The 26,461-nt window shown below is 56.5% G+C and overlaps 1 protein-coding gene and 1 pseudogene across 1 annotated transcript; both read left to right on the top strand.

Moving 5' to 3' along the window:
• The first annotated feature begins 1,959 nt into the window (after positions 1-1,959).
• SOX18 (SRY-box 18) lies at positions 1,960-6,054 on the top strand. Its single transcript, XM_027697510.1, has 2 exons — positions 1,960-2,664; positions 4,339-6,054. Exons 1-2 carry the CDS (start codon positions 2,262-2,264, stop codon positions 5,187-5,189), a joined length of 1,254 nt encoding a protein of 417 aa, XP_027553311.1. The 5' UTR covers positions 1,960-2,261; the 3' UTR covers positions 5,190-6,054.
• A 16,850-nt stretch (positions 6,055-22,904) lies between these two features.
• Positions 22,905-24,299, top strand: LOC113974449 (annotated as a pseudogene).
• Positions 24,300-26,461: the final 2,162 nt, after the last annotated feature.

The following is a 26,461-nucleotide window of genomic DNA, read 5'->3' as shown; positions in this document are numbered from 1 at the left end:
TGGAGCAGCTGCACAGAGAGCATGGAGAGCAAGAGGGTCTACCTGCCCCGGGAGGGTTTGCCCCATTCTTAGCATCATTTCCAGGGCAAGAAAATCGGAGCTGCCCCCACTCCCACTTTGCTGAAGCTCAGCCCCACCACATCCCAAATATCAACTGGTGACACTGGTAACAATCCCAGCTCTGGGGCAGTTCTGAGCCCACCCAGAGGCCGAGGATGCTGACAGGGCCATGGAGGAGGCCATGGAGAGGATGTGACCAGGGAAAGCAGGACATGCTTGGCTGAAGCCTGGGAGAGGGGCCAGGATCCATGTCAGGGTGATGTTCCTGGGACATCCCCAGCAGCTGCCCAAACTGACTGCCCCAAAGGCTGCTCTCACTTCACCCCACAAGCAGCCACAGGCACCAGCCTGAGGACCCCCAGCTCCCCCAGCACCCACCTTGCTGCTCCCGTGGCAGCGGTGAAGAACCAAAGCCTCCAGGGGCTCAGTTGGACGGCAGCAGGGGCTGCTCCTCTGGCATGGCAATGCTGTGGCTCCCTCTGGATGAAGGAGAGCGGACAGGAGGCTCCTTGAAGCCACATGGGCTCTCCCATGGACTGGTGCTGATTTGCTCTTGCAAAATATTAATAAGAAGCTCCAGGAACATGAAGGAAGTCTCGCCCGAAACCTCTGTCACTCCTGGCTGGTGATTGAAGAATAAGTGAGACACAATTTTTTCTTTTTCTTTTTTTTTTAAAGGCCTTTGTTTTGTTTAGGGTTAACAGCAGATCGGCATTTCCAAATCACTTCCAGACACACAGAAACCATGGCATGCAATACCCCACGGCTGCGAGAGGCTGGAGCTGGGCTCTTGCGCAACCTGGTGCCCCAAGTCTTCCTAACGCCGAGGTTCACATTTCAGGCTGGGGTCTGGGGCATGTCCACAGCCAGAGGGGGCTTGGGGGCAGCTACCCGGAGCTGGGACATCTTTCCCAGGTCAGCCCAATTGGCCGGGCGGTGTCAGAGGGCAGGGACAGTGAGCCAGCACATCTCCTTGACTGCAAACGGGTCCCGCAGAGTTCATAACTCCCCGGTGCCAAGGGCAGGAAGGACCTTCGGACCACCTAGCCTGATGCTTGGCGCTGCAAATCCCTGCTGGATGGCAGCCAAGGGAGCGCAGCAGTGACCTGGTGTAAGGGGACGTGCTGCTCCGCCGCGGCTGCCGATGCCCAAGGCATCAGCACAGCCACGGCAGCCCCAGCAGCTCCAGAGGCTGGTTTTAGCTGCAATCACCTGGCTGCTGGTGAAGCCCCCATTCCACAACAGTCCCTAGAAAACACTTTTCATGCGAACGGTGCTTGAAATCAAGAAGTCATTTCTCCCCCCCGCCCCGACGTTGAAATTCCCACCAGAAAATTGCCAGGGGAAGAGGGATCGCCCCTGCCTTTATCCCAGGGCTGCTCCCGACCCCGGATGGGGAATGCTGGCCAAAACACACACACGGAATCAGTCATGAGAAAAATAAATGCCGAACCCTGAGCATCCCTGCGCTCCTGCACACAGCCTGGCAGGCAAAGCTGAACACTTCCCTGCACGGTGGGTGGTGGGAGGCAAGGGTAGGGCATGGAGCAGAAAAGGGGCTTGCAAAATAAATAATAATTAAAAAAAAACAACACACACACACACAAAAAAGAAAGACATACAGAAAGGCAGAGAGGCATAAAAAGGCATGAAGAAAGAAAGAAAGAAAGAGAAAAAGAGAGAAAGAGAAGGCAGAGAAAAATTTAACAACCCTCCTCCTTGGAAGGAAGAGAACTAGGCAGCAGCGTCCCCACCGGTCCCGGCTCGGCCCTGCCCGGGTGGCTCTTCCTGCTGGTGCCTGGGGACGCCCCCCTTCCTCCTCCTCCTCCTCCCCCTCATCTCCTCCTTCTCCTCCTCCTCCCCCTCATCTCCTCCTCCTCCTCTCCCTCTCCTCCTCCTCCTCCTCCTCCCCTCGCCCCGCTGATTGGTCCAGCCCGGCTATATTTTGCCCCTTCCAGCCCAGCATCATCCCAAAAGTTTTTTTTGGGGGGAAAAGGGGGAAAAAAATAAAAAAAAAAGAGAGGAAAAAGAAAAGAAAAGAAACCAAAACAAACGCGGGCGATCCCGAGTCCCCCGAAGGCAGGCGAAGGAGGCGAGCGGCGGGCGGCTGCTCAGCGGTGCTGGACTCGGCGGAACGCGGCGGGACCCGATTCTCTCTCCGGCACCCGGTCGGGTCTGACACAAAGTGCTGTCCAGCTGGAATGAATATATCTGAGTCTAACTACTGCCGAGAGGAGATATCGCAACCCCGGGGCGACTGTTCATGGGTCACCGCCGCCGTGCCGGCCGCTGAGCCCGGGCTCGCCTTCCCGCGCCCCCCGGGAGCCGCCTCCCCCTCCAGCCGCACGCCCAGCCCCGAGCCCGGCTTCGCCTTCGGCCCCGGCCCCGGCGGCGCGGCCCCCGGCGCGGCCCCCAGCCGCACGCCCAGCCCCGAGCCGGGCTATGGATACAGCCCCCCGGCCGGCCGCCCCGAGGGCAAGGCCGCCGAGGATTCCCGCATCCGCCGGCCCATGAACGCCTTCATGGTCTGGGCGAAGGATGAGCGCAAGCGGCTGGCGCAGCAGAACCCCGACCTGCACAACGCCGTGCTCAGCAAGATGCTGGGTGAGCGGGAGGGGTGCGGGAGGAGGGCTGGGGGTGGGGGGGATTCGGGGATAGGGAGCTGTGGATGCGGGATGCGAGAGCACAGGGCTACGGGATGTCGGAATGGAGCTAGGGATGCGGGAATGCTGGGTTACAGGGATGGGGATGGGGGGGTGCAGGCTGGGGATGTGGGGATGCAGGCTAGGGATGTGGGCTGCAAGAGTGGGGTTGTGGGGTTGTGGGATGCAGGCGTCCAGAGCTGGGGACGTGGGAATGTGGGGCTGGGGATTCAGGCTGCAAGAGTAAAGGGCTGCGGAATGGGGGTATCGAGCTGGAGACACAGGAATGTGGGATTACAGGGTTGGGAATACATGAGTGCAGAGGTACAGGGTTGGGAGTGTGATCTGCAAGAGTACAGGGCTGTAAGATGCAGGAGTACAGAGCGAGGGATGTTGGGGTGCAAGGCTGGGGTTGTGGGGATAGGTTGTTATGGGTCAGAGCGTCCAAGACAGTGGAACGAAGGAATACAGGGCTGGATACGAGAACTGCAGGGGTCCAGAGCAGTGGGATGAAGGAATACAGGGTGTAGAATATGTATTGCAGGAATACGGGGAATCAGGGTTGGGAGTGTAGGATGAAGCAGTACAGGGATTTGGGATGTGCACTGCAAGGATGCGGGGCTGTGGGATGCAATCTGCAAGGATATGAGGCAGCAGGATGCGGGATACAAGGACATGGGGCTCTAGGAGCTGCATAAAAAGGATGGGGTGCTGTGGGATACAGGGATAGGGCTGTGGAATATGAAGATGGGGGATTCAGGTCTGCAGGCTGCAAGATTAAAGAGCTGTGGGCTGTGAGCTTTAGGGATATGGGTTGAAGGGATACCAGCTGAAGGCTGCAAGAATGCAGGGCTACAGGGATGTGGGCTATAAGGATGCAGGGCTGTGGGATCAAGAGCTGTGAGATGTGGTGTTAGAGGATGGGGAACTATGGGGCTGCGGGATGTGAGGATACAGAGCTGCATGTACGCAAGACGCGGGGAAATGAGGCTTCAGGATGCAGAGATGCAGGGCTGTGGGGTTCGCAGCTGTGGGGATGCAGGATATGGGAATACAGGCTGCAGGATGCGGGATACATGACTGTAGGATGCGGGATGTGGGAACACGGGAAGCAGGATATGGGTAGATGGAGCTGCAGGATGCGGGCCTACGGGAAGCAGGATATGACCAGACGAAGCAGCAGGATGCAGAGACACGGGGCTGCAGGGTGTGGGGATGTGGGATTCAGGATATGGCACTGTGGGGTTTGGGGATGGGTGATTTGGGGTGCAGAGGTGCGGGGCTGTGGAGGTGGGATGCAGGGAAGGAGGCACACCAGGGGCTGGACTGTGCCATGGGGCAGTGGGAGGCAGAATTCCCAGCCCTGGCAGAGGGGTTCCCACAGCCCCCCTGGGTGTTGAACCCCTGTTCTCCCACAGCACTGAAGTGCTGGGCACAGCTGCTGGACACAGGAATAGCCTGGCTTGGGCTCCCATGCCCCAGCTCTTTTTGTGCCAGTGCTGGGACCACACTCAGGTGCCAAGCCATCCGAGGGAGCCCTTCCCACCCAAGAACTGCCTCTCCCCAGGTGTCCCTGTGTCCTGGCCGGTGCTGGGTGGCTGAGCCGTTGTCACAGAGCTTCTCTTTCCCCTTCCAGGCCAGTCGTGGAAAGCGCTGAGCGCCAGCGACAAGCGTCCCTTCGTGGAAGAGGCAGAGCGACTGCGAATCCAGCATCTCCAGGATCACCCCAACTACAAGTACCGCCCAAGGAGAAAGAAGCAAGCCAAGAAAATCAAGAGGATGGAACCCAATATCCTCCTGCATAACCTTTCCCAGCCTTGCAGTGACAACTTCAGCATGAGTCACCATGGCGGCAGCCAGCCGGGCCACCCCCAGCCTCCCCCACTTAACCACTTCAGAGAACTCCACTCCATGGGGTCGGATATTGAAAACTATGGCTTGCCAACTCCTGAGATGTCTCCCTTGGATGTCTTGGAACAGACCGAGCCGGCGTTTTTCCCTCCGCACATGCAGGATGACTGCAACATGATGCCCTTTCGCGGCTACCACCACCATCACCAGATGGAGTTTCCCCAGGAGAAGTGCATGGGGCGGGACGTGGCCGTGCCCTATGCGCAGACCCCCTCACACTTGGCCGACGCCATGAGGACTCCCCATCCCTCCAGCATATACTACAACCAGATGTGCTCGGGAACTCAGAACGGGCTTTCCGCCCACCTGGGCCAGCTCTCGCCCCCGCCTGAAGCCCATCACATGGAGAGCGTGGATCACTTGAACCAAACCGAGCTCTGGACAGACGTTGACCGCAACGAGTTTGACCAGTATTTGAACATGAGCAGGACTCGTCCCGAAGCCTCGGGACTCCCTTACCATGTCTCCCTGTCCAAAGTGACTCCTAGAAGTATCTCCTGCGAGGAGAGCAGTTTGATATCCGCCCTGTCCGATGCCAGCAGTGCTGTTTACTATAGCCCCTGCATCACCGGTTAGGTTGGTCCCACGGCACGATGCGCGCACCAGGAGAGCCCCGGCTCTCCTCTAAAAGCAAAAAGCCATCCTCCTTTAACCACGAGCTCCATCATATTTAGAGTATCTCATTAAATGCATCGCTTTCTTGTTTGTTCTTTTTTATTTTGATTTTTTTTTTATTTTTTTAGAGACAGATCATGCTGAACTCACTGATATACCGTATAACTATATAACACAGATAGACGCCTTTCCCCGCCGCGCTCCCTGCTCCAGCCCTCGGCAGGGCACAGCTCTAGCTCCCACCAGCTCCAAGGGGCATTTTAAAGCCAATTCCAGTAAATCCTGCCTGAAACAACCACACCAGGATGAGCCGAAGTGACCTGCCCCCAGTACTTTACCCAAGGGCAGGCGAATTTTTGAGGGGGGAAAACTTTTAGGAAGATTTTATCGGGGCTGTTAAAGAGTTGGTGCCCGTTAGGGGTGGGCTTTAGGACAGTTTTTACTGTATTCTCAGCAATATATTTTAATTGGGCAACAAAACTATATTTTTACTAAGCATTTTTATATATAAAATGGTATTTAATGTCTTTTGGGGTTTTTTTATTAGACTTTTTAAAAAGAAAACAAGGGATATCCATGAGATCTAAAGCATTTATGTAGCAAAGCTGGATTTAAAAAAAAAAAAACTAAAACCAAAAAAAACGGAGGAGAAGAAAAAAAGGAGATATTTTGTGAAAAGGGAATGAAAATGTAAATATTGTGGAACAATTGACTGGAATTTTGTACAAAAGAAAAATATGACTGCAAACACTTTTGTTGTCTAGAACTGTATGGAGAGCAAACTGTTTTATACTGGTTAATTATTAAAACATCTTCATATAATTGTTCCCATCTTGTGTGCTTGTTGTGTGAACACATATTTTCCGCAAATACATGTTGTCCCAACCATTTCCAGATTTTTGTATCCGTTGATTAATGTTTTGACAACCTGGCAAATGTATTAATTTCCAAGCTGCCGCCCGCCCGCCCCGTCAGCCGCCTCGGGCTCCACGAGCGCGGCTCGGCTCAGCTCGGCTCGGCATGGGATGGTGGCCCAGGATGGGATGCTGGCAGCCACCCCAGGGCACCGCACTGTGTCGCCTGGAGATGCTCTCTGCAGGAAAAGCAGCTGTTCTCAGATTTAAACATAATAAAACATGTGATACCCTCCTCCAAAACGAGCCTTGGTGTGGTCATTGTCTTGGCAAGCTGGCAGCGTGTTGCTGCGTGGTCCCCACGGCTCACCCTGTTTCCCCGTGAAACCCCCAAAAATTAGAGTCAGGCTGCTCTGATGCCTTCGCTCCAATCCTCGGAGATGGAAGAAAACCCCATGTGCCTGAGTCCTTCCACCTCCTGGCCTTCACTGGCTGCTTCCCGGCTCCAGCAGTGGCAGGTCTTGCCGAGCACTCACCATGCCCAGCCGGATCCCGCTCGGAGCTGCTGGTGCTTTGCTGGAGCTTCATCCCCCTCCTGTGAATCACTTTGTGATTTACAGTATTTTTTTTTGTTCCATTTGAAAAGGAGGAACAACAATCTGTTGCTTAAAACCCGGTGGCATCCGTTCCTTGAGCGCCGAGTGATTTAAACCAGGCTGATATCGCCAAAAAAGGCTATTTAAAAAAAATTTTTTTCAAAAAAATTGAATAGAAGAAGAGTTTTTTTGTTGTTGATGTTGGCAAAGAATTGCCTTTTAGGGGAAATGGATATTTAACAAATGACATTAATTTTCAAGCTTCTCCTAAATTAAATTCACATTAGTGTTAACAGGACTCAATCCTGACTCACTTTTTTTTTCTTGTTGTTGTTGAATGTGAAGCGCTAATAAACGGGACCACTCCGGGGGCTGGCGACGCGTTCCCATGGAACGCCACAAAGGCGCTTCATTGTCTTTCCATATACAGTATGTAAAAAGGGGGAATACATGGAAAAATGACCTCACTACCTACACGGGAGGGCTGGCGGGCGCCCGGCGGGTGCCAGAACCCGCGCTGCAGCAAACAAACACAACACCAAATGAGAAGCATCCTGTGCCGCCGCCGATGACTATGAAAGGAAGCAGCCGGCTATGGGTTCCATCCCGCTCTGCTCCCTGAAGCGGCCTGGGAGGAAGGAGGTGAGGGAAGGGGCGGGTGGGGGGGGGAAGAAGAAAGCCCTGAGTTGTTTTCCAGCCCACAGCTTCCAGGTACCTTCCAGGCGAGGATGCGGTCACTTCCTGCGGTTGGTCCTGGCCCAGCTGCCCGTCGCATCATGGAGGAAACATTAAGTCATTTTTCTGCAGCAGAAATTCCCTTCTTTCCCCATGGCTCAGCTTGCCTCGGATCTCAGAGGATGGCTATGAAACCCATTGGGGGATTTTTTGGCTGAAGTGCAATTCGGGTGCAGAATGCCCTGGTTTCAGGTGCTCAGATGGGCACAGACAGGAGTTTCCCAAAGTACCTGCACTGCAAAACTGTTGGAAATGGTTTTTAAACTGAAGAAGGATCAATTGAGATTAGATATAAGAAGCCTGTTTTTAGAATGAGGGTGGTGAGGCCCTGGCACAAGTTGCCTAAAGGTGCTGTGGCTGCCCCATCCCTGGAAGTGTTCAAGGCCAGGTTGGATGGGCTTGGAGCAACCTGGTCTAGTGAAAGGTGTCCCTGCCCATGGCAGGGGGGTGGACCAAGATGATCCTTAAGGTCCCTTTCACCCCAAACCATTCTGTGATGCCTGCTCAAGGATGTTGTCATGGGTCTACAGCAGGTACCAGACTGAAAGCTGTGATGGGTGGTCATTCCCATCTATAAATGCACCAAGGATTCACTGTGCTGAAACCCCAGCTGCTGCAAAAACCCCATCTCGCTGGCCAGCCCTACCCCAACTCACAGGGAAACAAGAGAGAAGAGAAAGGAAAGAGGAAACAAAGCAGAGCAGGGTTTGGGTCAGATACAAGCAGGCAGAAGGACTCATGCCAGACTCTGGGGGAATGGCACCTCCTGCCAGCATTTGGTGTTCTATACAGCCTTTTTCACCTAAACTCACTGTTTTGGCATCAAGTTTATCAAGAAATGTCCCAAGCCAGCTTGATTTGGGGCTGGTACAGGCAGGCGCCTTCCCACAGAGTCAATGCTGCAGCATCATGGTTTAGCCACGGCCAGGACAGTATTTGTCCCTTTCCAAATCCAGGGTTTGGTGAGGCTGGTCAGCACCGGGGCTGATCTGGCTCCATCAGGAAGGCAGAGAGCTCAGCAGACCCTGGGAGGGGTGCTGGGTCCTAGGGAGGGGTGCTGGATCCTTGACGGGCTTTAACCATACTACTAATTTTATATATTCTTTTTCTATTTTCATTTATTGGTTATATAGTTTATATATTAGTTCTATGTTTATATATTGGTTTTATACATTATATATTATTTTTATATTTTTGTACATTTGACATCATTATATACTTTTAATATTTTATATATTACTTTCCATATTTGTAACATCTATATTGTTTTTATCTTTCCCCTGTCCCCTTACAGCCACTCTGGGGCCAGGAAACCATCCCCCAGTGTTTTCTTTCGCTGTGTGCCAGTGGCTCAGGTGTGACGTGGGACTGGAAATGGCCAGGGCTGACATAGTTTGGGGATGATTTCACTGCCGTTATGGCTCAGGCTGGGGCTGTTACTGCGCAGCCCTTTCCGATTTTTATGACTTAATCTCTCCAAAGCTCAGGGCCGGATGGTTTTGGGCTGAGGAGGAGGAGCGAGGGGCTTTTAGCAGGTCGTTACAGCAGAAATATGGAGAAGGTATTTGACAGGTATATGGAAAACCTGACAGCCCATCCCACCGGCTTTCCCAGGATTCAGGGAGAGGGGGAGGCAACATGAGGTCCTACGTGGGCTTTATGGGCAGGTGGCATCTGCCTCGTGTCCCCTGGGGGTGTGGGACAGTGGATTCTATCCGTGTGTCTGTGTCCCAATACGTGTGTGGGCACAAGCATTTGTGTGTGTCAGGGTGAACACATGTGCAAACACATGTGCATCCGTGCGTACGTGAATCACTGTGTGCATCCACGTGTGCATCTGTGTGTATCCATGTGTGCATCCATGTGTGCATCCACATGTGCACCCGTGTGTATCCATGTGTGCATCCGTGGATACACGTGCACATGTATGTGCATCCACGTGTGTGTGCATCCACATATGTGCATCCACGTGTGCGTGCACATCCACTCCTGCACATCTGCGCCCATACGTGTGCACGTGTGTGTGTGTACATCCACATGCACACATGTGTGTCCGTGTGCGTGTATCCATGTGTGTGCAGCCATGTGCACACCCTTGTGTGTGTGTGTGTGTGTGTGTGTGTGTGTGTGTTCTGCTGGAGGTTCACGGGCCGGGTTTATAGACGTTCTGTTTTTTTTACGGCGTTATGGAGCTCTCGATGACATCACCCAAATATTAAAACCGCATGTGCCAGCCAGCCCGGCCCGGCGACGCGCAGCTCCGGGCTCACCCTTCCCGAGGCTGAGGCCACAGTGGAGCCAGGGGCAAGTGGGATGCACAGGGTGGCAGGCGGCAGCTCTTGGACAGCCTAATCCCAGCACAGAGCTCACCATCGGGGAGGGAACACTGACACCACAACCTCCACGAAGTCATCCCAGCTGGGATGTAAATGGGGAATTAGAGCCCCTTGGTCCACATATTTTGGGTGCTCAGTGCGTGGGAAGATGCTGCCAGTGCTGGTTCCCCACTGTGGCACCAGGCAGCTGCTTTAGACCAAGTGATTTATATTTTTGCCCCGAGTTGCACAGAAAAAAAAGGAAAAAAAAAAAAAAGGATTTATCAAAATCAAACCTGTTTGTAGGAAACGGCTCCAAAACATTTCCTGACTCGAGAAAAAGAGCACTGGAAAAAAAAAAAAAAGTGTTTCCAGGTTTTTTTAGATGGGAGGCAAAGCCTTTGGAGAGGTAATAGCATTCTGTGGTGGGAGGTTAACCAAAGGGAAAAGGTTGAAATGCAAAGAAAGTTTTCAAATGTTCCCAGAACAACCTTGCCTGACCGAGCAGAAGCAAAGTTCCCAAACCTTCCCCAACTTTCTGTTTTGCAGCCCAGTTTGGGAAAGGAAATGTTTGGAAATCTCAGCTTTCCTTGCAGGACAGGAAAGGCCCCGTTTCCTCCACGCTGTGCCCAGAGCAGCCGGGCAGCAGGGACGCACAGGGTGAGGCTGGATGCCCTCCCCAGCTCTGCTCCCAACAGCAGGAACACCGAGCTCTGCTCTGCTGGCTGCCACAGAGAGGGGAGGGCAGGTCCCTGCAGGGAACAGGGGCCACGGTATCATAAATATTACAGGTTTTGCAAAGAAACAAAAATAAGCCATAGGAGTCCTTAATGTGCCCTGGGAAGTCTGTGCAGCCTGAAACTCTTCAGCATTTCTCTTACTGCGAAGTTCAGCCTCTACATCCCCTGTGGGGCTGTGGTTGTGCCCCCACAGCTCCCGGCATTGCCCCCACCAGCCCTCACATGCCTTCTACTGCTTTAGGGCCCCCACAAAGACCTGGCCCTCCAGCCCCCAAGCCCCACACCCACCATGTGCTCACCCAGCACTATGCTGGGGTCTCCTTTGGACTGTTTGGCAGGATTGGGCCTCACAGGGAGTCACTGGGGAGTTTGGGGGCTTCTCCTCCCCACTGGCTCTCAGCCGACTGAGCCCCACAACATCTGTCAGAACCACTTTGTGCTCCTCTTCTGAGCTGAGCCAGCAAAGCTGTGACGTACCCAGAGGCCAAGGGGTCATGGAAGGGTTGAGAGTGCTCTCCAGAGGTCACCTAACCCAATCCAATAGAATCTAACTTAACAGAACACAACCGAATACAACCTGTACAGTGCCATCTAACCCAACCCAACTCACTCAATCCACCCAACAAACACAACACAACCAAACTCAACCTAGCCTAGAACAACCTACCATAACCCAATCCAACCCAATCCAACCAAAGGCAACCCAACCAAAGGCAACCCAACATATCCTAACCAACCCAACCCAACCAACCCAACCCATCCTGACCAACTTTAACCACATGACACAAACAACCTATCTCAACCTAACCCAACACAGCCTAACCACCTCAACTGAGCCTATGTAACCCAACCCAACAAGCCTAACTCAACTTCCTATCCGAATCCTAAAGCAAGCTCCCCATTGCCTCCTGCAGAGCCGAGCTCAACCCTTCTGGGATGCTGCAGTAGTTTCGGTGGAAACCTCTCCCTCCTTCTATGCTTAGCAGCCCCAGGGGGGGTTGAACCCTGCAGGGAACTGAATCACATCCCCCCCACCGTCGCGGGAGCGTCACAGACCGTCTGAAGCTCGTCAGGAGAGTCAGTCCAGGCCGCGCGGGGCCGTTCTGGGAAGCCGTCCAGCCATCCGCTGGAGAGAGGAGGCTGCCTAAAAATGACTCTGCTGGCTCCTCTCCACGCTCCGACCGTCCCATATGGAACAAATGTACATTTTCCATCAATTGTTTGTATTTTGCATTTAAAGAAAGAAGGGGGAGAGAGAGAAAAAAAAAAGGCAGCAAGCAAGCGGGTTATACATATACGCAAAGCGTCGGTGACAGCAGATAGGCCCCATCGCGGAGAGGGAGAAACACTGGCCGGCGTTCAAGAGACTCAAATGTATGGTATGAAACAATAAATTTTAAGTGTGTTTTGACATATTTGGTGGTCTCTGCCTCATGCTTAATGAGCATTGGTCCACGTTGCGGGGGAACCGCACAGCTCGGGGTGGTTGGCAGGCTGTGCTGGGGCAGGGGGAGGTCGGTGGCCAGCGAGGCCGGAGGTAGACATTGAGGTGGTCCCAGTATGTGTGCCCCAGGGGAATGGGGCACGGGGATGTGACATGGGGGACCGTACCAGCACGCTTGGAGGAAGGGATGCTGCGGGTATCACGGCGCCTCGGCACCCACGGGGTAGGAGCAGTGATGTCAACTTGCGGGAAGAAGCATCGAGAGGCGGATTTAGGTTGAATTTGGCGGGGGGACGCACAACACAGTGGCAATACCCCAAGGCAGCATCCCTCACCACCACATGGCTTGAAGGGCGACCTGTGCTCCCATCTCTAGGTTGGGTCCCTGCCGGGCAATGCTGCTTTGCCTGCAGAAAGACCATTGGCTCCCATATCCCCATCACCGTGGGGAGAAATCCCGAGGGGACGGGCAAAGCAGCAGGAGAAGGGAGTGCAGCCCTCCCGCATCCCCCGCCTCTGTGCCAGGCTGCCCGGCTCCCCCCGTCTGACAGGGTTTGATCAGAAAGATGGACATGAAAGTGGAGCTTGGCTCTGGTTTCTCTCTCATTCAGAACATTCAAAAACTATTAACTGTGGTGGGGGTAAGCAGGCAGCTGGTTTTAATATTGTGCTCTTCCAATTGTGTTGGGTTTTTTTTTTCCCTGCTTTTCGCGAGCACTTTAAGTGACATGGTTACATGTATTTGATTAAAAAGCTGTAATTCAACGAGTGCATTTTCTTGTACTGTACAAAACGGCTTAAAGACACAGGATTTATTTACGGTGGTCTCCCGGTATTCCAGCTCTGCTGAAAGACAAGATGACAGGGAAATCACAGGAGGGAGGACGGATAGTGGCAGAGGGGACATGCAATCCCTCCTGGCTTTCCCAGTGTGGGGAACACAACCAGATCATTTCCTCTGCTGTAAGGCTCAGCCCACTGCCACCAGCCTGGTCCTTGGGGCCATCCATTGGTCCCAAAAGCATGAGCTCCTCTTGGTATCCCCAGGGCTGGGTCTCAGCTCAGGGGGGCTGACAGTGGGGTCAGCTAGGAGGGGACACGTAGGTTTGACCAAATTGGTCCCCATCTTGCCTGCAGCAAGATGCTACAGCACCTAACTAGGAGTGGGGGGGTAGATTTTTCCAACCATGCCCATCCCCTGCCTGTGTAGGGATGCTGCCAGCACTGAGGAGCCCGTCCCAATCTGGCAGCTCTACTTCCTAAGGAGGAAAAAGCCTTTATGAGATCCCAGCAAGGAGCCATGGCCTGATGCTGCTGAGAGCCCTGGATTGTCTCCCGTTAACCCCAATGTCTTCCATGGCAGAGCCACAGACTGGAGCCATGCTCACCTACACCCTGATGGCTCCTCTGCTTCCAAAGTGATGTATTTCACCCCAAAAAAGCAGGCACGGAGATGAAAGGAGAGGCAGGGGCTGCTCTGAACTCCCTCAAGCATCACAATTACCCTCTCTCCCCACAGTTACCCTGTCTCCCCACTCTGCTGGCCCTGAGAGGCTGTGGCATGGCTGTGGCATGGCCCCTGCACCCCATCACACCCCTGGGCTGGTTGTGTTCCTCTGGCCTGGGAGGCAAGCATGTGCATGTGGAGTGCTGACCCCACAAACCCAGCTCCACCCAGCGCAGCTTCACCCTTCTCACCCAGATTTATAATAAAAAGATGTAATAAAAATATATAATAAAAATTAACCCAGCAATGTTCGCACCTCACCTGCCCCAAAGCCCCCCATGTGCAGCCCTGGGGACATGGACACCAACCCCAGCATCACTCAGGACCACCCTGGGAAATCCCAGCCTCCCCCATCCCTGCCTGCAGGCTGGAGTCTGCCTGGCTGCTGGCCACGCCGAGCCGAGCCGTGTCTCTTCCTCAGGCTGCTCCTGCCCAGGGATCACCTGCAGTTCAGTTGATTTATGAACGGAGAATTTTTCGAGCTCCGTTTCCTTTTCATTGTTGTTTCAGTTGCTGGGCTCGCTTCCGCCTGCCTTTGAATAACTCCTGCCACGCTGCGAGCGGTGAGAAAGGCGCCGAGTAAACACTCACACTCGTCCCGGGAGCCGGGGGGCAAGAGCCCTGAAAACGGGGGGACGTGGGGCTGCCCACCAGCTGGTCCCACCTGCGGCAGGAGGATGCTGGGCTCCAAGCGAGCAGAGCCCCAAAGCGGACCCCTCTTTTCCCGTGGCTGCAGTTTGGGACAGGGGAGCAGCATCCCATTCCCCTGCCACGCGGCACAGCCCCTGGGAGGTGGGAGTCCCGTGGGGATGCTGCTCCCCCACGCTGTGGCTGGGGAGGGGGGAGGTTGCGGCAGGTGGTTTGACTGGAGGGACCCTAAAATGTGGCTGTGGGGGGCAGTTCATTGCCGCATGCAGGGCAGGGTCCCCTCCACCTAGGGCTGTGTTCCACCACAGCTGGGCTGGACAGGCTTCATCCCTGTCCTCATGCCCAGCTGGAGGGGGACTCCCACCGCGGTGCAGAGAGGATGCTCTGGAGGGAGTTTGGGCTGATTTACAGCAAAGCTCTTAAAGGGGAAAAAAAAAATCACAAAAGGAAAGGAAAGAAACCCCATCCGCAATCTCAGCCAGCCGAGGACCCACGTCCCCACTGCTGCCACCTGCTACCCGCGTTCCCCCTCCCTCCCAGCCACATCCCTGGCCACCGAGGAACCCCCATCCCGGGCGGTGGGCAGCTGCCCATCCCGGCCTGCGCCCATTGTCCTGCCCTTCCTCCCCTCGCCCCTCAGCCCCCCGCCGCCGCCCCGGGGCCAGGGGGAAAACAGGAAGCGTTCCCCAGCACGCTGCTGCGGAAATGAGACAAGCGGGCTGGAGCGGCGGCGAGGACGGCAGGAGGAAGCGGACGGGATATTTGGAACCGACGGCGAATTCTTGGGCTTATCTCTGCGCCGCAGAGGCCCAGGAGTCCTTACAAAACAGCGCCCAGCTGGAGCGAGGCCCGCGGCTGGGGACGCGTCCTCGTCCCCAGCGCCAACCTTGGTACCTTGTTCGGCAGAGGGATGCTGGTGGCAGGGAGGGGACACCGATCCAGTGTGGTGGGTGGCACCTGCATCCCATCGGTGGGCAACAGGAGGGACCTGCTGCGGGGTGGGGATGGGCAGCCCCCGGGGTGCGTGATCCCCAGGCTGTACGTCCCATCCTTCACAGCGGTCTGGGCATAAGGGCACACCCCAGCGTCCCTAAAGCCTGTCCAAAAATCTCACTGTTTTATGAGTCCCCAGGCACGAGTTCCCCCTTTCCCATGGGAAACCATTCCCTCTCCTGCCCGCAGTCTGCACTGGGACACTTTCAGTCCATCACCTCCCCTTCCGCCCCCGCAGGCACCAGCGGCAGAGTCGGGATGTGGGATGCTGCTCCCCTGCCCGCCCTGCCTTCCCTGCCCGCAAAGGGTTACAGACAGCCCGGCTTGCTCAGATTTTGCCTTTCCAGCTGCTGCTCGACTTTTTGGTGGGTTTGAATTATTTTTCATAACAATGCCGTGGTACTTTATATTCAGCACATCCCAGCTGGGGAATAGAAAGCGGGTCCGTGCTCGGAGCACCCGACCCAAAGGCAAAGGTCTCTGCAGCGCTTCCTAAAAGCTGGAAGCTGCTCGCTGCGGGCAGGGGAGAGGGGTTGGGGGAGTTGCATCATCCCGTGGAGCTGGGGCTGCTGCCAGCGCCGAGGGATCCACAGTTGGGCTTTGCTTTGGTCAACCCCTCGTTTGTTAATTGGTGCTGAAAATTAGGCAGGAGCCTGCAGTGGACAGCGGAGGCAGCCGGAGCACCCCGGAGTCAGCCTTGGGAGCGGCTCGACATGGGCATCACCTTCCTGGAGTGTCCCTAACCCAGTGGGGACCCCCCAGCCGAGGGCACCCAGTTCGGTGGCTGCAAGGAGGCACCTTTGGAGCCGGAGAGTGCTGGTGGTGGGGCGATGCCCGTTGACAGGACCCGCCGAGGAGGGCTGCCGCGGCCAGTGGAGCCAAATTTGGTGGCTGGGGGGGGCCAGGGTGTGACGGGTCACCCTGGCAGAGGTTGAGACTCCTCCTCTGCGGGGAGGAGGACAAAGGATGGAAGCGGCTGCCCGTTGCAACACATCCCCGGCGAGCACAATGGAAATGCCATCCTCCGTCTTGTGAAACAGGAACCTCATATGATCTCGCTGAAGGCTTGGGGACACTCTTGTAGGTCTGAGCGTGACGCTCCCCGGGCTCCTTTCTCTACCCGCAGGGGGATGGGGCCAGCAGGGAGTCCCCCAGAGCATCCCTGCCCTGGTGAGGGCCTAACTGCCACCACTGTCTCCCATGGCACGCTGGACCCGCTGGCAGGATGCCCTGCCACCCACCCTGTGGCCAAAACACCCCCAGATCCCCCTAGCCCCCCCCCAAAATGCTGTCCCACGAAGGCACACAGACCCACAGCCTTGCTGAGCATCCCGTCCCGCCCCGCTCAAGGACTCCTAAATAAACTTCGTTCTCCCTTTATGTTCTTGACCCCAGATTTAATTAGACCCCCGTTTCCTGCCTATATGAAAAATCACTTCCCCGAGCAGGTGGTTGCGACGCCGCGGGGGCTGTTGTTGTTTTCTCTGGGGCGGGGGGGGGGGGGAAGGTGGTAAATGGGGGGGGAGAGTTTGTTGTTTATTTTTATATTTACAAAGCGCAGCTTTTTCCTGGTGCCGGGCATCGGAAGAGTGGCAGGATATGACCTTCATCCATCTCGTCCTCGCTCGCACAATACGGCCGCGAGCGCCGCGGGCTGTCGCCGGCTTTGTCCCCCCGCGGCCGGCGGGCACCTCCCGCGCCGCCCCGCCGGCACCTGGCGCCCGCCGGCACCCGGCACCGCTGCCCCCCAGCTGGGCCCCGCCGCTCACACTGGGAGAAAAAAGAAAATAGAAAAAAAAAATTTTTTTGAAAAAAAATAATAGCAAGGTTGCCGGTTTCCTCTCTGGAAAACAGGCGGGAGCTGAGCGGGACATCAGCGTGGGAAGGAGGGAGCGGGGGTTCCGTGGAGTCCCTTGGGAGCCTCCCCTTCTTGGGGAGTGGCCAGGGCTCGCTGCCTCCTCCCTCATTCCATGTGTGGGGGAAACACAGCCCTTTTCCCCCGTTCGTGGGGCAAATGAGCCCTTTTCCCCTGTGCACGGGTCAAACACGCCTTTGGCCCCATCCAGCTGCAGTCCTGGCTTCACTGGGGACAGCAGGCAAGGAGGGGGTGCAGAAAACATCTGGTTCCCTCACCCAGATGTTGTGGGGGGTGCCCAGCAGGCAAGATCCCACCCAAATCCCTGCAGAGACTCGCAGAGCGGGTGCTGCTCCCCATCCCCATCTCATGCAGTCCCTTCCTTCCTTCCCAGTCCTTGTGGGTGGCTGCAGCCACTTGCTGGCTCTGGCTGCTGGGGCTGCTGTGGTGGGCTGGTCAGCAGAGCCAGCCTAGGTGTGGAGTTAGCTCTGCCCAGCCTCCCTGCGCCCAGTGTGGGACGGATAAAGATGTAATGGAGTGAGCTCTCCTTGTTTTCATTCTTCCCAAGGAACACCACAGTTCCATAGGCCACACTGCTGCTTGGTTCATGGAGAGACACACTCCAACCCCAGCCCCACCTATCTGTGCAAATCAGCGTCCATGGTGAGGAAGCTGCAGGGACAAACATCTGATGCGACCCCCAAACCAGCCATGGCACCCATACGGTACTTGCTGGTGGCATCACTGCCCCAAACAGAGAGGAATTGCTGCAGGATTTTACAGGGACAAAGGGTCTGTCATCCAAGAGCATCTTCCCAAGAGGGCCCCTCAGCACAGCTGAGCTCCACTTGGAGCAGCCCAAGACCCTGGACCAGCCCTCCCCAGGGGGCTCGAGCAGGGGCTGGCACAGCCAATGCGACCCCCAGTGCCCCCCAGCACTGCAGTGTGACACAGCCCCAGAGTGCCCAGAGCCCAGCGCTGCTGGTTGGCACAGGGTTGGTGGGTCCCAGCACCCGGCTTACAGCCTGGATCCTGGAGCAGAGGGTGGTGCCAGCATGGGCATGGGATGTGGCATGGACAGCATGTTGTAGAATAGCACAGCATGGCACGGCACAGCATGGCATGGTATGGAATGGCACGGCACAGCATGGAATGGTACGGCATGGCACAGCATGGCACAGCGTGGTACAGCATGACATGGAATGACACATCACCAGGGCACATCACCCTCACACTTTCAGGAGTGCCACCCAGTGACACGAGCATCTCAGAGCCGCTTTGTTCTCGCCCTGGCCAAGCCTCCCACAGCAGAGCAAGGCGTTCATTAATTTATCTTTTAATTCCCCAGCACACCCCGTCCCACGAGCCAGTGGGTCCCCGTCCTGCTCAGGACCCCAGTCAGGAGCAGGTGCAGCCCTGCCAGGGTGCAGCACCCACTGCCCCAGCACAGACCCCCCCAGAACCTGCCAGACCCTCACCCCCACCCAGAGACCCCCACCCGCAGGTCTGGTGGGCAGTGGGTGCCCACCTGGGCACAGGGCTGGATGTGCTGGCACTGGCTCTGCCCAGCACAGTTGGTTATCCTTACATTTGGCATCGGCCACTTCCATTGGGCTCCATAGGGGAGGGAGAGAGAAAAGGAAAACTCAGCTCAGGGCGATTTAATAAGTTCAGCGTTACGAGCTGGGGAAAAGCTGTGGAACACACAAGTGGTAACGCAGGATTAATCTTTCCTTTAGTCTTGGGAATTATGTTTTCATTAATCCTAATTTTTCCAGATGTTTCACTCCTTATACCATGCTCTTCAAAGCCTCTGTGGCTGCAAATTCTAATGAAGCCATGAGAACATTTTAAAGAGAAAGATTCAAAGCTTAAATTGCTTCCTTTTTTTTTTCTTTTTCTTGGGTTTTTCTTTTTTTTTTCCCTTTTCTTTTTTTCTTTTTTTTTTTTTTTTTCCCCCTCTTTTTTTTCCCCCCCCCCCCCCCGGGTTGTCGGGGAGTTGCATGCGTGTGCGGTCCCAGCGCCTCCACATGTTGTGTTACACAATGTGCTAACAACATGGAGAAGGCCACTTGGACCGCGTGATGCCGGGGTGACGTCTGTTCGGCTTTGTGTCCCCCCGCTTCCCCCCCGGTAGGACCTGGCTGTGAGGGGCTGGGCAGAGGGTGGAGGGGGGGGTCTGGCCCCCTGCCCACCACATGACAGCCGGCACCGGGGCTTGTGGGGTCACAGCTGGTCCGGAGCTCTTAAAACACTGGCGGTGTTCGCTCCCGGCTCGCTTGGGCACCAGGCGGGTGGCTATGTAGGACCTATGGAGGGGATGGAACAGAGCTGGAGCTCTGCAGGAGCAAGCTGGCAGGATCTTTAGGGAATGGAGAATTTTGGGGTGCTCCAGGCAGGAGGGAGCGGTGGGTTGAAGATGATACCATGGCTGGGGGTGCCATTGGTAGTCCCTTCCCATCGCACAGTACCGCCCTGCAGGGATGAAGCTGGAACTCCTGATCCCTCCTGCCCAGCAGCGGGTCCCCAGCACCCATCTGGGTGCCAGTGCATTGCCACGGGGTGGGAGCACCTGGCCACTCCATTGCCATGGTGGCATTCCCAAGCCCGGCACCCCTTCAGGCTTCTCCATCCATCCCCAGCCCGGCACGGCCACAGGATCCGGCCGCCACCGCCCGGCATCCCCTCCTCACCGGGAGCCCTCGTCTGACGCAGGAGGTCAGACAAGATGATCGTAACAATCCTCTCGCTCTCCAGCACCCGGGATTGAGATCCATGTACTTATATGGCCTGAAGAACGCGGTGGGAGCATGACCAATGTCTGGAAATCCAGATATGACTAGATCCCTTCATTAGTAATTTCTTGTACATGACTTTCTAGACCATGGGGATTTGTTAAATTTGCAGGAGTGTTTCTCACAGTGCCATGGACTGGCTGCTGCCAGCATATATTGGCTCGGATCTGTCAGATCCTGTTGCCTTATATGACCCTCGGTTAATTCAGCTTTTCTTTGTATCCAGCCCTCAGCAGGGAACTCCTCCAGCAGTCCCAGCGTGGATCCTGCTAAAATGGTTCCCCAGTCCTCCTGCCATAAAACAACTGCCCCCCCAGTGAAAGGGGGATGTGGGGGGTGGAATTCAATGCTCCCCTCCCTCCCCGCTGCCCAAGCCCTCGCCAGATGCTTCCTCCATCCCTTCTCCTTCAATGCCGAAAGAAAACTCGCTGTGCCTGGAAAATGTTACCGGAGGGATTGGACCTTCTCCCCATGAGGACTGTGGCATCCTGAAGGCACACCCTGCACCACGGGGTTAATCATTCGCTGCCTTCAAGGGTGCCCCAGGGCCAGGGGGGACTTTCACCTTCTCAGTGACCTCTTGGAATTTCGACCTTCTTTTATGAGTGCCATAAAGGTTATTTTTTAATCTGTGTCCCAGTGGGGTTTCCCCCTCTCTGCTGTGGGGTCTTTGGTCTGGGGAGCACTTGGGCATTGCTGCTCTTCACGTCTCATCTTTTTTGGGAAGTGGAAAGGCTCACAGGATGCCCTTTTCCCAAGGGAAGAGGATGGTGGTACCCAATATCTCATCAAAGGAGCCTGGTGGTGGTTGACCCCACAGAGGCTGCGGAGCAGAGGGTGCTGCTGGTAGGGGTGTGAAAGCCTGTGGGTCATTAGAAACCTCCTCCATTGGCTTCTGCCCCTCTGGGAGCCCAGAGAAGCATCTCAAATGCGCAGGTGCTGCCAGAGAAAAATTTCCAAGTGGAAAAAGAGCATGTGTCCAAGGACATCCCACTGAGCCTGCAACTGCCTATCCCCCACTGACTGAGATATGAGCTGTGTCACCCCCTGAAACACCCCATCACCAAACACTGAGCCCAGTCCTGAGCTGCCACTTCCGCATGTGCCCTCCTGGAATCTGCTGACCCAGCACACAGAGTCCAGTGGAGGCATCCTGACCTTCCAGTGCCCTGCACCTCTACTCCTTGCCAGAGACGATCCAGGGCATTTACATCCCAAAACTCCTAATGTGTTTCTTGTCCTCTCCAGCAGATCTGGCAGCACTGGGATGCTCAAGGACACATCCCTCCAGTATCTTTCTCCTCCTCCTCTCAGGAGGCACTGTGCCATAACCTTGAAGTCTTCCAAGCACTCTGTTTCTTAAAAGACCTGTTCTATGGCTTTTTCTTTTAGTATTTCATTTAACATCACCTTAAAAAAGCCCAAACCAGAGCAGGAAGGGGCAGACTGAGATGCTGTGGGCAGAAGGAGGGGGGTCACTGGGCAGCACCCAGTGTGCCAGCAAGCACCCTGTTCTCTGGCACACCAAGCCAGAGCAAAAACACTTCCTCAGCTCTGTAAGAGCAGCCTGGCTCCTCCGTCTCAGGAGTACGACCTGCTCCAAGCATCTCCCTGGGGTTATGTCTCACCCACCATCAACCAAAGAGGTTTCACTGTGCCAAGCTGTCCCCTTGAAAACCCCCTGGATGGGCTGGTGTGGCATATGAAGGGCATAGGTGAGGGGTTGGAAGCTGAAATCCCTTTCTTTGCCTTTTGTACCCCAGCAAGTGATAGGGAAGGCTCTGCCTGCATCCCCCTTGTTCCTCATCCTCACTGCCTGGTGGAGGTGAGAGCCATCAGCAGGCACAGGAGGTGGGTTGGGCTGTGTCCCTGTGCGGGCAGAAGCTGGAGAAATGGGAGCATCCTGCCTACTCACCCATCCCATTCCATCCCATCCCATCCCATCCCATCCCCAGCCACTCCGAGGACACCGGAGAGAGCCATATGGCACTGTGGGGACTCCAGCCCCACATTTCCTTGGGTGAGGATGCTCCCACAGGAGCAACCACTGCTGTTAGCATCACCAGCCATGCAGCAGGGACGTATCAGGGGCGGACAAAGCACCCTGTCTCCCATCCCACCACCCCTCTGTTGGGCGCAACACAGCCCCTCCTCACCCGCCAAAGGCACTGCCTTCAAAGCACCTCCTCCTCCTATACATTGCCCCCATTTCCAGCATCTCTGGGTTGAAAAATGGCCGGGGAGGGTTTGGCAGAGGAGCCCCGCGCAGATTATTCAACAATTGTTTCCCATTTTGCGCCCTCGCCTGCCTCATCCTCCAGTAACAATGACGAAGAGCGGCGCGGAGCCAGCGCCCGCGGCAGGGGTGTTGAGATCAGGGACAGCACAAAAATATCTCCTCTCTGGAACAAATATTTACCAACCCTTCTGCCTTTTGTTCTTGTGGTTCTCATATATTTTTTCTTTAATTTTTTTTTTCCAGACATTCACTGGCAAAATGTCACACTAAGCAGCAACCCAGAAACTTCGGGGTAGCTGCTTGGCTGCTCTGGGCTTTGTTTTTCTCGCGCGCTAATTGTTAATGAATTTCCAGCCATTTAAGCCAATGCAAACCTGTGAGAAAATGATCTTTTCAGCCCTGATTTTGGAGCTCCATGGCACTTCCCAAAATCCAGGCGGTTGCTGGGGAAAACGCGCATCATTCCGCGGAAGGGGGTGGTGGCAGTGCCAGAGTCAACGTGGAGTGGGATGTGGCAGAGCCGGACTGGGAGCTGGGGTTCGTGTGAGCTGCCAGCATCACTCCGGGGTTTCAGCAGTGAGGTCCCCACTCCTGGAAGGGGATAGGTTATATGGGGTGAGTGCCGTGGTACCCCCATCCCTGGCCAGCTCCTCACCAATCATCCTTCTCCCTTCTCTGCCTCATGGTAGGTTTTTCTTGTTTCCCTTCAAAATCATAATGTCCACTTTTATGGTGGTCAAACAAGAGCATGTGGCTAATTTATGGGTGTTGTATTTAAAGAAGAGGAACAAAACCCTCCTCTTCTGCAATATAAACTTAGATCTTCCGTTAAAAATTAACCGTGGCCATAAAACCCCCGATGTAGGAGCAAGCAGAGCTCACCCTGTGAGCACTGCTGGGCTGCTGCCCCAAGACAGCACCCTGCAAGTCACCATCCCCTCCTGTCCACTCCAGGATGGCCATACTGCCCTTCACCCGGCCCCGTTGCCTCCTGCCCCTCTTCCTGGGGTTTTTCCAGGGCGCCCTGCTCCTCTTCTTTGCCCTCTTCGTCACCTTTGATGAGCCCTCAGCGCAGGCAGAGGATGCCAACTTGGTGGCCTACCAGGTCTACAGCACCTTTCCCTTCTTCCAGGACATCCAGGTGATGCTGGTGGTGGGGCTGGGGCTCCTGCTGACCTTCCTGCCCCGCTACGGGCTCAGTGCCCTCACCCACAACTTCCTCCTGCTCAACTTCTCCATGCAATGGGCGCTGGTGCTGCAGGGCTTGATCCACCACTTCCACCATGGCCAGGTCCGCCTGGATCTCCATAAGCTCCTCATCTCCGAGTTTGCCGCCGTGACGGTGCTCATCTCCGTGGGGGCCATCCTGGGGAGGACCAGCCCCTGCCAGCTGCTCGCCATGGCCACCTGTGAGGTCCCCGCCTACCTTGCCAGTGAGTGGGTCATTGTCAACTGTCTGGGCGTCCTGGATGTGGGTGGCACCATCACAATCCATGTCTTCTCCTGCTATTTTGGCCTCGGCGTGTCCAAGGCTCTGTTCTGGGGAGGGCAGAAGCCACTGCACCCCAAGGAGACCCCAACGCCCCGCTCCGACCTCATGTCCCTGGTGGGGATGCTCATCCTCTGGGTTTTCTGGCCCAGCTTTGTGGCTGTCCTCTGCCAACCGGGTGATGCCCAGCACCGTGCCATCCTGAACACCCTCCTGGCCATGAGTGCCAGCGCCGTAACCACCGTGGTGGCCTCCAGCCTGCTGGAGAGGGACGGCAAGCTCAGCCCCAGCCACCTGCAGAATGGCAGCCTGGCCGGTGGGGTGGCCATCGGCGCGGTGGCCGACATGGCCATGCCACCCGTGGCCGCTCTTGCCCTGGGCAGCCTCTCGGCCGTGACGTGTGTCCTCGGCTTCAGGTTCCTCACCCCACTCCTGGGGAGGAAGCTCGCGCTCCAGGACCAGTGTGGCATCCACAACCTCCACGGCTTGCCCGGCATCCTCGGCGCCGCAGCCAGCGCCGTGGCCATCCTGGTGGCATCCAAGGACACCTCCAGGTCCCACATTTCCCAGCTGTCCCCCGCTGGGGGCAATGCCAGTGAGGTGGTGGGAGAACAGCAGGGGGACGGTGGGGTGAGCAGACAGGCGCTGTGCCAGGCAGCAGGGCTGGCAGTGGCCATCGGGGCCTCCCTTATCACCGGGCTGCTCACCGGTGCCACGCTCCGGCTGCCCTGCCTGGCCCGGCCGCCCGAGCGGCTCTGCTTTGATGACTCACTGAATTTTAAGTTCCAGGATCAGGATGAGAGCCTGGGCCCAGGCAGCACAACTGAGGAAGGAGCCCTGGCTCTGAAGGAGCACGTTTAGACGCCGGTGAGTGTGCAGCTGCAGGGAAGGCCAGGGAATATCACCAGCTCAGATCAGCAAGACATGTTGCCTGTTCTTGCTCCTGCCCCGTGCCTGGCTCCAGCCACCGAGGATTCCGGCATAGGTGGGTCAGCATCACAGCACTGGTCCCTCCTCCATCCTCCCACCCTGCAGCTGCGAACCCCCTCCTCTGCTCCAGTCACCCCCAGGACCCATCCATCCCAGGCAGCAGCCAGAGAAACAACCTGCTAAGAGTGTCTCCCCTGGGATGGCTAATAACCTACAACTAATCCAGATGGCCCTGCTGCAGGACACTGGCACCAGCTGCTTCATGCTCGGCGTGTGGCATCACCCACAGTGCCCACCCTGACCCTCAGCTCCAGCTCTCGCTCTGGACTCCCCTGCCCACTGCAGGCGACACCTGGAGAGGGCTTCCAGCTCAGGTCATGGTTCCAGGCCAGGAACTCAGCATTCCATGCCTGGAGGGTGGAACAGCAGCAGTGGGATACAGGGAGATGGGATGAGCTGTCCCCAAGCAAAGGATTTAAAAGGGATTTGATAACCTGCACTGGGCAATTCACTCTCCAGGAGAGTTTGCAAAGGGAGGCACCAGCTTTCTTTACCACTGGTGCTGTGATGATGACGCAGCCCAAGCACGGCGAGGAGCCTCAGAGAGAGCCAGGATGCAGGAGGCACCCGCAGCCCACAGGACCCTCATCCCACCCCAAAGCAGGAGCCGGGAAGGCTGCATCAGCATCCCAGGAACAGCACTGGCCCCATCCACCATGGGCAGTGAGCAGCTTCCACCCTGTGGAGGACAAAGCCTGCAGTCCATGGCTGGCATGAGGCAAGCTGGGAGCACGGGGCCGCATCCTGCCTGGAGAGCGAGGGCTGTGATTCACATCCCCCCTGCCATGAATCACCACTGCCCCTGCGCCCCCACGGACCCCGCTGCTGCTGAGACAATGCAGGCGATGCTCAGGGGCTCACGAGGGGGTCGAGGCCACCAAGGCCCCCAGCACTGTCTGCAGGAGTAGGGGGGCTGTCAGCACGGTTGGGGGTCCCCAACCCTGAGCGGGTGGGAGAGGAGCTGGATCCCCTCCGCCTGGTGCAGCCCCAGGCAGAGCCAACACCAAGAGGGAGCGAGGCTGGGGAATTCGCCCTCCAATAATCACAAACAGGCTTGGGGGCCCGGGCGTGTTTGGTTAATTGTTAGAATAAAATATTGCCGAGCTCTGACAAAGAAATCCTGCCCCGCAGCCCGGCGCGGCCGAACAATGGGCCCCGGCGCAGGATGCTGCGGGCTGAGCAGTGGGGCCAGGGGCCATGGAGGCGGGAGGCAGCTTGGTCCCCCCAGCTCCCAGCCAAGCCCCAGCAGGCCCCCAAGCTTCTTGGCAACTCGGTATGGACGTGCCCCACGATGGTGTTGGGAGCCATCGTGCGCCCACTCAGAGTGGGGACCGGCCAGGCCCCTCGTCACTGCCTGGGTCCCGCTGGGTGTCGAGAGCCTCCAGAGCCAGAACCCGCCCAGGGAGCTGTGATACCATCGGTGCTGGGTCGGCCACATCCAGTCTCCATGAGAGCTGGTGCTCCCGCTGAGCCCGGCATCCCGGTCCCGCTGGCTGCCCCCATGCCGAGGCCTGCTGGCTCCAGTGCCTGCTCTGGCTCCAGTGCCTGCTCTGGTTCCAGCACAGGGAAGAGGGGCACAGGATCAGCAGCACCAGGGGCTGCAGCCACCCTGTCGGGAACCAGCTGTGGAGAGGGATCACATGCACCCACCCTTGCACATGCATGCACACACATGGAACCGCATGCACCCACCCACCCCACACATACACACATATGCAGACACCACTGCACACACATGTACGTGTGTGCACACACAACCACATGCATGTGCCCAGACACACGTGCGCACACATACATACACAGACATACACACACATGCACAGACATCCCAGCACTCACACACACATGCACACGCAGCCCCAAGGCTGCAAACCTCTTGCTGTCGGAGGTAGCGGAGCAGGCAGAGCCGCTTTCCAGCATCTCCCAGCCCTTCCCAGCGAGGAAGAGGACGCAGGCTCCCACCGAGCAGCCCGCGGCACCCAGCAGGGGAGCGGGCAATGGGGGTGCAGGGAGGGAGCACACCCGGAGCTGGG

This window comes from Neopelma chrysocephalum, unplaced genomic scaffold, assembly GCF_003984885.1.
Source record: "Neopelma chrysocephalum unplaced genomic scaffold, ASM398488v2 Primary Assembly neopelma1_119, whole genome shotgun sequence".
NCBI classification, from domain to species: domain Eukaryota; kingdom Metazoa; phylum Chordata; class Aves; order Passeriformes; family Pipridae; genus Neopelma; species Neopelma chrysocephalum.
Note: the sequence above shows the minus strand (reverse complement) of the source record. Positions and strands in the feature narration are given on the sequence as shown.

Excerpts from the sequence above, each read along its gene's own strand:
- SOX18 (XM_027697510.1), top strand. The coding sequence starts at position 2,262 with ATGAATATATCTGAGTCTAACTACTGCCGAGAGGAGATATCGCAACCC. Across the intron at positions 2,665-4,338 it reads CGTGCTCAGCAAGATGCTGG|GCCAGTCGTGGAAAGCGCTG; the intron begins GTGAGCGGGAGG and ends TTCCCCTTCCAG.